This window comes from Austrofundulus limnaeus, unplaced genomic scaffold (assembly GCF_001266775.1).
Source record: "Austrofundulus limnaeus strain Quisiro unplaced genomic scaffold, Austrofundulus_limnaeus-1.0 Scaffold871, whole genome shotgun sequence".
Taxonomy (NCBI): Eukaryota; Metazoa; Chordata; class Actinopteri; order Cyprinodontiformes; family Rivulidae; genus Austrofundulus; species Austrofundulus limnaeus.
This window is the reverse complement of record NW_013953273.1, coordinates 26,962-39,190: the sequence shown is the minus strand read 5'-3', so window position 1 is coordinate 39,190 and position 12,229 is coordinate 26,962. Positions and strand designations below refer to the sequence as shown.

The 12,229-nt window shown below is 38.7% G+C and overlaps 1 protein-coding gene across 2 annotated transcripts in view; it reads right to left on the bottom strand.

The window, feature by feature from the left end:
* plce1 (phospholipase C, epsilon 1) overlaps positions 1-12,229 on the bottom strand; it is a 53,531-nt gene that overhangs the window by 18,213 nt on the left and 23,089 nt on the right. For both annotated transcript variants that reach the window (XM_014029224.1, XM_014029225.1), the window contains 16 exon segments: positions 445-567; positions 659-818; positions 972-1,086; positions 1,204-1,368; positions 1,653-1,797; positions 1,898-2,022; positions 2,108-2,205; positions 2,619-2,755; positions 2,841-2,969; positions 6,098-6,211; positions 6,334-6,443; positions 6,527-6,637; positions 6,724-6,871; positions 6,953-7,098; positions 10,577-10,744; positions 10,926-11,080. In XM_014029224.1, coding sequence (XP_013884678.1) covers positions 445-567; positions 659-818; positions 972-1,086; positions 1,204-1,368; positions 1,653-1,797; positions 1,898-2,022; positions 2,108-2,205; positions 2,619-2,755; positions 2,841-2,969; positions 6,098-6,211; positions 6,334-6,443; positions 6,527-6,637; positions 6,724-6,871; positions 6,953-7,098; positions 10,577-10,744; positions 10,926-11,080 — 2,149 coding nt within the window.

Here is a 12,229-nt window from a genome sequence, read left to right as displayed (position 1 = left end):
GGTGTACCTAATAAAGTGGCCGGTGAGTGTATATACAGTATATATACTCAAATATTTTCTCCAGTCATTTGACAAAAAATGTGGACAAGCTAAATATTTTAAAAAGGAAAAAAAAAAGAAAAAAAGTCCTAAAAATGTCCTAAACATGATTACCATGAAAGGCATTTGTTGAATTTATTTTAGGACACTGTCTTTAGGTGGGTTTGATAAGAACAGGTCTATTATATAACAGAAGGGAGTGAGTTTAAAAAGGTGCTGAACAAAACATGTACATCTATACACACTATAAATACTGCATATAAGCTAAAAATAGACACTAATTTATAACATATATTTAGAAAAAAAATTGTGGAACTACTTCCTACTGGAAAAAATTAAATTAAAAAATATAATCCAGTGTATTAAAAAAAGAAAAGTCAAATCAGATTTTAATATTTTTTTTACCTGAATGACTTGAAAAGCTCAACAAACTCAATGAAGCTCATTGTGCTGTCAGAAATCATCAGATTCTGGAAGCCTCTGAAACAGCCTTTACCCCGGCCGTGCCACGACCTGCTGCTCCACGATCTGCAATTCGAAAAGACAGAAAATCGAATAATTGCAATTAAAAAAAGGATTAGGATGTCAGTGGAGTTGTACTTGGTTTTTCCCCACATACCCTGCCTGTGATTTGGAGGTTCCTGAAAGGACTGGAGATGATTGTGGACGAGAGTGGGTGGACCCCGTCATACTGGAGGTAGAGGATGCTGAAGAAGAAGAAGCTAGTAGCCCTGGGCTCTTACTGGATGAGAGGGAGAATGGTCCAGGCAAGCTGTCATCTATGGAGGCGTAGACAATTTATTGGACACATCATCACACAAAAAGCCATGTAACTTCTCAAGTTCATCCATAGTTATTCTCCCACTACCTTATAAACTATATGCCTGTCTATTTTTGCTTTTCTCAATTTTAATTGTTGCATAAATTTTCACCTGTATCTTCTTGGTCAAGGCTGTCAGACTCTGGACCATTTCGAAGTAAACCTTCCTTACAGCTCCGTGTTTTCCTGGAAACCATCTCATCATCAGTGGCATCTCCACTGTCCCCCTGTGTTGTGTTTATGCAGGTTGGAATTACTCATAATTACTTAGTTTTTGTTTGTTTGTTTGTTTGTTTGTTTACTTCAACTTCCAGCTACATGAGACAAAATAGTTCTTTACTTACCCTGACGAGGGCTTTCTTCTTCTTCTTGGACTTATCACTGATGCTCAGGGGGCTGTTTTTCTGGGTGCTGGGTTTCTCTGAGGTGCCTGTACCCATGTTCCACCTCCGTCCACCAAAAAGCTCAATGGCCTGAGCTAAAGTAGGACCCTCGTACCTGCCATCCTCCTGTACATACAGACGCGGAATTAGATCAACAGGGAGATTCAATAAAGAAGCAATAATAAGCCCAAGGCATTTAAAACTGTTTTTCTTTCAGGTGCATTCTTCATTTGATATAAAATTACTCTATTCTTTTTTCATCTACTGTATTATGATTCCAAAAGCAAAATAGTTTAAAATGAGGTAAACTTTAACTTAATCTACTAGATCTTGATATGAACATTTTTTAATTTTTTAGTGTGAACAAAAAAGCAGACATGATCAGAAACGGACATTTTTTCTGTGTTTACCTGATACAAGCTGACATACTGCCTCCTCAGCCACTGTAGCCTTTGGTCTGGAAATCTTTTCAGTTTCCTGGTTGCGTTCACCAACTCTGACAGGCCCTTATAGAGCATCTGTGCCGTGTGATTAGGGGCCACAAAGTGCAGAAGTCTAATTGCATGAGTTAGGAAATTAGTTAAAATGTTTGATACATAGCAGGGTGAAACAATGCAGGTTGGTAATGCTGCAGTGCAAAAGTGAAGAGAATAACCTGTTGTCGGTGGTACTCAGTCCGTAGAGGAGCGAAAGACCATTCTCCTCCACTGTCATTTGGCTCAGCTTGTTTTGCAAACATACAGCATTCACATCAGCACCCTGATGTCCCAGAAGCACTGCCTGTATATTCACATAAAGATAATCCCTTACAGTCAAACAAACTACTTCTAAGCAGATTTGTCCAAAAGCACTATAGACAACAAACCTTTACAACTCCGATGTCCAACATGCCTTCTGCTAGACCAGCAACCACACTCTGTCCTAGCCCCAGTGGCTGCTCTGATGTTGAACCCCCTGGCTTATCTGCCAAACACCAACACACTTACAAAATGCTAGAAATGTAGTAAACGACACAGGAAATTGAGGAAGCTGCACACAGACGCAAACGTTTACAACCAATTGAAAACAGCCTAGGTTGCAAAAGACGTGGAGCATGAACAGGCTTGAAGAATCATCTTAAAACATACTGACAGGAAATTATATTTTTCACATTATAGATGTGCTGTATTTGTTTAAAGAACATAAAAGTGAAAGCAAATGGAGGTTGTGTGCTTYACCTATAAATGATTTAGTGTTTAACATGTAACAGTGATGAAGAAAATGCCCCTTAAAATGATACCACACTAACATAGCATTCTTACTCTAATTTACAAAAATTTAATTCAATAATAAAAAAAATATTGTTGATGAATTAATGTAATTTCTTGTAAATTTACCCCAGGTGAGTGTTGTGTTATCAGGCTGTAGTCGCAGCAGACATCGAGCTGTGAGGTGGCTGTCCTGGTCATAATGGATGACTGTAGCCCCTTGCAGTAGAAACTGATGAACATCTGGCTGTAGTGACAAAACATACCTAAAAAAAAAAAAGAAAGAATACAATGTTGGTTTTATTTCTCTTCGCGTGAATACTGCCTACATTTTTGGGACCACTTCCCCACCATGGAATGAGCTCTGTGCCATGACTGAAAGCTCTGTGTGTCTCCTCGGTACCCTGAAACTCCCCATCTTTCACAGCTGGTTCAGTCGACAAGTCGCCATCCGAGTCCGACAGATCTCCAACCGCGAATCTGTAGATCCACAGAAGTATGAATCAGAGTCTACATCAAATTTAAACTGATTCAGAAAACGCTGTAAGACAGATGTTTATAGAAGGGAGAGACGTGCATGTTCCTCATTTATCTTCATTATTCCATCCACTGGGACTCCAGCATCACATCATGATGCTATCATACTTGATAGTGGGCATAGTACTCTTTTAATTTGAAAGCCTCACCTTGACTCCTCCAATCATGCATCTCATCAATGTGTCCAAATAGCTCAATTCTGGGTTGCTCCTAAACTTTCTAACAAATTTCTCTCTGTCATAGATGTTCACTGAGTTCCTTGTATACTTTCCTATTATTCTGAGTAAATGCCAAGCCAATAAGACCTGCCAAATAACTGCTGGCAAAGAGAAAAAACCATCTGCAGAAAATCATAATAAAAAATAAATGTCTTTGGTCTTAAACCTTCACCACCTCAAAATTTAGATGAATAAATATATGTATGTTTTTGAGCATGGATGTATAATTTTCAAACTCTATGGATTAGATAAAATCTGGCAAAAAAAAACATGTGCACAAAATTGTTTTTTTAATAAGTGAATTTTTATGTTGCATTATCACTCCTAGGATGAGAAAAAAACTATAACTGTGAGGAATTATCGGCATTTAGTCAGTTAAACAATCAACCTACACTTTACTCACTAGACAAAAGTTAGATATTAAAGCAACATGCTAATGTCTTCAAGGCCCTGTCAAGCTAGACAACTTATGAACATTTTAAAGACATCTACATTGAAGATGGAATTGAAAAAATCAACAGGAAGCTTCTTTTCGGRGTGTACATAATGTAATTCGAACAAATTGATCAAATATACAYCTTTTATTAGCAATTTAGACATAAAATGTGTTTCATAAGTTGGCATAAGTTGTCCAGTGTGACAGGGCCTTTACYTAAATTCACTTTTAAACAAGCTCTAGCTCAAATTGCAGCAGAGTCCATGTTTATGTGAACAAACATTTTAATGCCTTCATATTTTTCTTTAGTACAACCACTTACAAAGTACAGTTTGTTTCTCACTTTGTCCTAAATGAAAGGGAACTACAACCAAAAAAAAAAAAAAAACGACAAAAGAAGGTAAGGAAGACATGTGAAAAAGAAAAGAAAAAGGTTTTGGCAGTKATCTAGGGGCAAAAATATCCAGAACGCAGGAAAAGCAGCAATAAATTGCCTTGAGTGAGATGATATTTATCCGCTTTGCAGTCCAAACTCATGAAAACTGCAGAGCTGGCCAAAGTCAAGCACAGTTCTTATCCTGAGCTCTAAAACAATGTCAGACTGACAAAACAATCTATTTTATACAAACACAACAAATCAAGACTGCAATTAAATTCATTTTCTGAACTTTCCAAATCCTACCTTGTGTTATTAGCTACCTGCCACAGTCAACATGAGATGTACCAGAGCTCTGTTCCTTCCTGTCCTGACAGGAAACAAGCCTGTTGTTCTTTATCTTTCTGACACAAGATTTTTATAAGAACACCAGTTCATCTCAACAGCAATCTGCAAATGTGTTATTTTGTCGGTTGTCTCATGTTAGGGTTTACTTAAAAAAATAATTCAACTGTGACTTTTGTAAACATCTGGCTTTTGAGGATATATTGCTAAATATCAAAAAGAAAAAAATTGTATAGGTCTTCTGGACGGGTTCTTCTCTAATGAAACGTTTCGTCTCTCCTCCAAGAGACTTCTTCAGTCTGAGAGAAAATTCAGGCTTTTAAGCCCAGCCTCCGTGTGACTGATACTCACATCACATGGCTATCGTTGACACCTAATTAACACTTATTGTTAACAGGGGGTGGAGTGATACTGGCAATGGCCACGCTGTAGGAGGGGGACAACTGAAAACAGAGGCCTCCACCTCTGTTTAATGATGGACGGTCTTTCTTCACAAAAATGGCTTCTTTTACTCCTCTCTCAAACCAACGTRCCTCTCTATCAAGAATGAGAACATCCTTATCTCTGAAAGAGTGACCGCTGGCCTGTAAATGAGTGAAAACTGCAGAGTTCTGGCCATTAGACGTAGTTCGTCTGTGTTGGGACATTCTTTTGAACAGTGGCTGCTTTGTTTCCCTGATGTGTAGTCATTAAACAGAGGTAGAGGCCTCTGTTTTCAGTTGTCCCCCTCCTACAGCGTGGCCATTGCCAGTATCAGTCCACCCCCTGTTAACAATAAGTGTTAATTAGGTGTCAACGATAGCCATGTGATMTGAGTATCAGTCACARGGAGGCTGGGATTAAAAGCCTGAATTTTGCCTGAAACTCTCAGACTGAAGAAGTCTCTTGGAGGAGAGACGAAACGTTTCATTAGAGAAGAACCCGTCCAGAAGACCTACACWATTTTTTTCTTTTTGATTTTTTACCTGGATTACTGAGATGCATCAGGACATTGCTAAATATCCTAATTTATTATAAAGTTAATATTATTTTCATTCATTTTTAAATATTAGATCAAACACAGTTTTTGACAGAAACAAAGGTTGGTACGCCAATCATTCCCAGGATGGCACTATTCATAGCTCTGATATAAATCTGTACGCAGCACTTTTTTCTACCTTTCCTGTGAGTCATTGTCTGTGACTGGACAGGAAGGTAGAAAACTCAAATACGAAAGCATGTACAACAGGTCTCACAGCCCCAAACAACATAAAAATCTATGGCCTAACTTTAAGAAAGAGAGCAATTAAAAATAAGAACGTTTTATGTGGTTTTTATAAAGAACCTCAAACTTTTACATCAGTCTATGAACTCAGACAAGACTGCAATGTTGAAGTAACTTTAGCACAATGCTGGACATGAAAGCCAACACAGAAAATGTTTTCTTGGTCAGATGAACATCAAAGAGATCAAAAAGATGTCCAGCATACAGTAGTTCTACATATAGTTTGTTTCATTGACTTTACCTTAAATACAAATGTAGATGGACTCTAGATCCTTTGACAGAAAACTTTCAAGTTCCTAATATATTCCTAAACATCACAGTAACACTTGCTGTGCCTAACCTGATGCAAAAACTTGCACAGTTAAATAGTCTCAAAGCAAAACGGAAAAGAAGCTTAAAAAGCACACAACAAAGTAGAAAAAGGCTACTTACTGATTGCGGCAGCGGTCTCTTAAAGAGTTGCATCTGAATGCAAAAGACGAACAGGTAGAAGAAGGACTGGACGCTTCATCTGGATCCTCGGACTCCAAACTACGATTACAAGATCTGAGGAGCAGAAAGAGGGAAACCAMACAAACAATTTAAAGAACAGAAAATAACAGTACTTTTATGTTGTTGTTTTTTCAAACGTAATTACTAATTTACTAAATCTCGATGATGCAGCACACCTGATAATTTGCAGGATGTTACTGACAGTAGCTTCTTTCTCAGGGATGTGCAGCCCGTCTGGTCCAGCCCGGGACATGAAATTGTGCTGACCGCTGTAGTCCGACACAAACTGGAGACACAGATTGGATCYGGTTGGATCAAACAGTTTGATGTTGGTGAAAGTCCATGTATATTTGAGCAATGTTTTTGTACCTCTATTGAGTCATCAGTGTTATCTGGAGGTTGCTTTAGACTGATGATGCTTGCAGTGCCATCTAATGCATCACTGAGCTCTTTAAGAAAAACACCACAGAATGGCACCACCTATGATGTAAAGGACAGAAAGAATCAACATACATTCAGGAGAAGTGAGTTTTTTCCAACAATTGTCCTCATTGCCAGACACTCACTTTGCATCCTGGGATATTGAGTGCTCTGGTCACAACCTTTTTGTACTCAGACGATGATTCGTGCTGGGCCATTGCATCCTTTAAACTCCTCATGGTCTCAATGTCTGACTGGTCCATGAACTGCCACATTTTCAACACCTTACGGGACCTGCAGGGTAAAAAGATCATTTAAATTAAAGTTTCCTCAAAATGCCCAAACAATTTAGAGTCTTTTTCTGTTTCTTCAAACCTTAGTCCAGCTAGGAACTCCATAACACCGTTGTAGTTCCCCATGTTCCAACAGCATTTAGCAACATGGACGAGATATGAAAAGACTTCTCTCTTTTCCTCCATGGACCCTGCTGTTAGGATCAGCCATGTCACCCAGGAACTCACCTGCATGTTCAAAGTTTACATGACACATTAGAAACACCAAACCATCTGTTGCTTTGTGTTTTTATGTTATTAAAACCAAGTTATCAGGAGACAACATTCACTGCCACATTAGGTTTAGCTGAAACTTTTTATTGTGTGTGGTCTCGATGGTGGTCCATGAATTCTTGGGAGTCTTAAAGTGGAAGTACACGTACAAGATCATGTCTCACACACACAGAGACTGAGATCAGATGACTATCAGCTGCACTGACTAACCTCAAGCAAAAAGATGACTGCAGAACCAGATATCTATCAGGGTAACCGTCGCCTCACATTCTTCGTGATGGACACATTCACACATACACATAAGCTTCCTGCTCTCTGTCTCATTGTCTCCAAGCATTAAAACCCCATTAATGTCACACGCATAGGAACACACTCACACTGAAACTCCCTAACCTCATTGCAGGTGGTAAAAACATCCCCCCCTTGGCCCAGAGATCTAACACTGGCTTATGTAAGGATCTGTAAAGCCATCCGCAGTCTGAATACACAAGGACTAAATAAAGCCACCAACACATGCATTCAAAAACGTTTAACAAATGGACACAGAGACARACTTTGAGACAAGGATAAAATGTCCATTTTTTTTGAATGACCTAAGTTAGTGCAAAAATCCTACTAAATTCAACCAAACAAGCACAAACTCTTAACATCTTCCACCTCGTATTGAAGGGGCAATATCATGTAAAATCAACTTTTTTGAGTTTTATATCACGTTATAATGTTATACTCTAATAAAAAACATGCCCAAAGCCTTGCTTTGACTCATTCATACATGTTTGAGAAACCCTGCAGCGTTTATAGGCAGCCATGCTGAGGAGCAAAACGAGAGGTGGGGACCAGAAATGCCTTTGGGACCAGAAACGTCTCTGGGACGTGTCTTTAAGCCGAACATCCTCATGGCAGAGCACACCCCCTCCCCCGCTCCCCACACACCCCAACCATGACTCCTGCAGGCTCTCGGGTGAAAGTGAAAGTGAAACCTAACTGTCTGCTGAGCTCTCAACATTAGATCTCACTCAGTGAAGCTCTTTTCAGATTAAAAATACCTCTGAGGAAATGTATTTTCAGATGCCAAGTAAACTGCATCATGGCAGCCCCCACCCCCCACCCCCGCACTGAAATGGGCGAGACAGAAGCAAAGGTTGTTCTTAAAGAGACAGAGGCCGATTTCAAGGTGTTTAGAAGAGGAAGTGATGAAAATATAAGTTTATTTTCTATTTTAACACAAATACAGCATTTTAATAACAGCTAAATGTGACATACATACTTTATTATGGTATAATATTTAAATGTATGCCTGAGAAACACATACTATTGGCCATTTAAGTGTATATACACGTTTTACTTATCACTAGAGTCCAACAGAAACTACCCTGACGCTCTTTGAGCCAGTAGCATTGCAATGTTAGTGGTTTAGAAAGTTTGTTTCAGAATCTGTGACACATGACAAACTGCTGCCCTGTTGTGATCTGTCCAAGGCAGGCTCTGCGTGCCATGCATGAAAATCTTTCTTTCAGTCACTTGTAGCAGCATGACATAACGCGATGCCATGTCAGCGGGGAGGTAGAGTTACTGTCACTATCTAAACCATTCTGACCGGCTGCAAAGTGGCTTTTTGAACCGCCTCAGATCAAGGGAGTGTATCGAGCTGGCAACCCTTCTGATATTCCAGATAGCAGTAGTGCGTGTGCAACATTTTGTATGTCAATTAAAAAACAAAAAACAGGATTTAAGAGAGTACTGTATAAAAGCAAGAACATGTAGTCGCATATAAGACAAGCAAAGTGCGAGGACATCAAATGAAAACAAATAAAACCTGTAAAAACTAACAGCCTTCTTGTGTTCTTATCAACAGAACATGAACACATACACACAAATACACACTGAACATAGGCTGGGTACAACTTGATCCCCTTTTGATGTCTGTGTATGCGTCCATTTGTCTGTCTGTCGCCATCTGTTATTAGTCACAGGTCAGTTTCTCCTTCATACAAAAATTGCATAACCGACGCTGACGGGAAGCCATTACAAAGTCAGCGCAGCACAGACTGCTTCTGTCAAAGCTAAACACTTCAGACAGAAAAAGGCTATCTTTTTAAACTGCACAATCATTCATCACCATACATGGTATGAAAATGGARGGGATCAAACCCTTTAGGAGCATAAAAAAAATAGGTTACAGACTTATCAGTAAATTTAAACAGGGGTGACTATGTCATATTATCTAAATTACATTCACTTTATCCTGTTATTCTGCATATTTTAGTAACTGTTTTCATGCACTTTGAGAATCGAATACCCTAAAAAAAACTTTGTTAAAGAAAATGCCTTCAGATTTTTAAGTAAAAAAAACATCAAACATTTTATTGTTGTTATAAAAGATAAATAAGTAGTTTAACAATAAAGATAAAAATGAAAACCTAAATGTTTTAACCCTATTCACAAATTTTGAATACCAATATTTTCCATAACATTTTACACTGTCAGAGTCAGAGCTTCTAATTTAAAATCAGGTCGTCGTTACTGTCTTCAGGGGAGAATCACTTTTGTCATTTGACTCTGGTTTCGTTGTGTCCATATAAGGCTATGCTGCACATTTGGAAAAACATTTTGCGACTCTCCTGTTGCTGACTTAAATGAAAACCAGCTGATGCTGAAGGCATGCAACTTAAAGATGACTTCATCACTCCCAATCAATCTCTCCCCCCTTCAAACACGTTCGCCTTCTCAGCGGTTCATTGTTATAATTGTTTATTCCCAAATTCACTCAAAGGAGACACAAGGCTCAGGAGTGTAACTTTAGCCTGCGTACACCCTTTGRAAGTTCTTGTGTACACACATTCTATGTTCCAATGATGGACTTGAATGGTAATGCAACAAGGAAACTCCAGCTGGAGGGAAACACAATTACTGGTCTGCTTTTCCTCTAAACCTTTCACATCAATGTCAAACACAAAACCTACCCTTTCACAGTCTCAGATGATGTTAGAGATCACTAAAGAGCACATTCAAGTGCTTCCTCTTAATTAACATTTTGTCAATGTTTAATAAGGACTTTGTATCACTAAAAAAATTATTTCCAGAAAGCTTTAATTAAAAAAAACCACAATGCTCAGTCTATTCAGGAACCATATAAAAAGCTTCTTCACATAGTTTTTGATTGGTATCTCTGAGTTTTAAGTAATCTTATCCACACTGACATCATGTTGTAAAAAAAAGAGCTTTAAAGATATTAACAGCTGTGCAAAGTTGTTTTAGTGACTTCATGTGGCTAATAAAATACCAACAGGTTTATTAACTTAAAAAAATAATTTCAATGATTTAAAACTAACTCCTTTATTACCATGAGAAGTAGAGGTTTCACCTCATTTTCGGTACGGTTATTTAAAGAGCCATTAATGCCAGATCCAATTACAAAAAAAAGTCTAATCACCTCGTTGAACCGTGCCACCAAGTCCTCTACAGCATTACGCCGCTGAGCGCTCTGAGTGGGCATGGCGGGTGCTGACAGTGAGGCCTTGAGGTTTGGGTGTCGCTTCGATTGACACTCAGGGCTACCCAGGTCTCGAGTGAGGTAAWAGAGGTAGTCTAAGGGAAAGACCTGCAGAAAGACACTACTTTTATAATCAGAGAAAAATACTGCCTTTTGTTATTGTCATCCCATTCTTTTTATGCCCTCCAACAAGACACAGTGAAATAATGCTGCACTCATAACTTGATGTTCTTTTTAAAAGTCTTGTACTTCTTTGTAAAGGAGCAACAGCCACATGAGACATTGTTACCTGCTGGTAAAGCTGCTGCTCTTGCTCAGTAAGGATACAGGCGATCTCCTCTGGGAACTGAATGAGGTGTCGCAGTTCTGCCAGCTCCTTACTGATTCCACTGACACTGGGAGGAAGAGAGTTGCTGCTGGTCATACTGTTCGCCAGCTGACGCTCTGCTTGAGCAAATAAAAAAGACAGGAGACTTAAAAACTGATTATAAATTTAATACTATTTGTTTAACTCATACAAATATTTAWTTAACATTTTAGGAAGAAGAAAGATCAAGCTGGAAAGTATTAATGGAAAGCAGAGACCTATCATGCACATACCAATAATTTAACAGAACAAGAAGGAGAAACGAGAAAGAGATAAAGTGAAACATTATCCCTGATGTTCCTTTTTACCCATAAAATGTGAAAGCTTCAATGAAATGTGTGTTTCTTTTCTAAGATTACACAGATTGTTTCAATTCTCCTGTGCATCATATATTCTCTTCATTCACAGCACAAAGCCCACTTCCCTTTCAGAAGCAAACAGCTCTGATCACCTGCAAGTTCCTATGTTTGAATTTAAGTCAGACCCATTAATCTGTTTACTTACACACACACACACACACACACACACACACACACACACACACACACACACACACACAGGTTTGTTTTATATCCCCGTGGGGTACGTGGATTGACTTACATTCATTTTTTTGGTCCTTTTATAGCCCAACCCTGACCATTTAACCAAAAACTAACCTCACAGGTACCTACCTGACCCTAAAACTAACCTGAACTAATATTCTGCATCTCATTAATCCAGGTAGAAAAATCAAAAAGAAAAATTAAGTATGTCCTCTGGACAGGTTCTTCTTTAATGAAACGTTATAAGGCTGAGTTCACCTGAAACTCCTGACTGGAGAAGTCTCTTGGAAGAGAGACGAAACGTCTCATTAAAGAACCCATCCAGAGGACATACTTAATTTTTCTTTGTGATTTTTGACCTTTACTAAATTCCTACCTTGGTCCTAAACCAAACCCCCTACCCYAAATTAGCATCTGTACACGTGGGGACTGGGCATTGGTCCCCACGAGGCTGCTTTTTTTCTGGTAAATGGTTCCTACGATGTAGCAAAAACACACCCACACATACATCCTTGTACTTGCATCAAACTGAGGACTTTGTCTCGACTTCCATTCATTTTTGTAACTGCATTCATGCCTAACCCAGACATTTTTCTCTAAAACTAACCATTACCTTTTTATGCCTAACCCTAACCTGAACCAAAACTTAACTCACACAATACCCCTGAACCTAAGTGGTAGAGC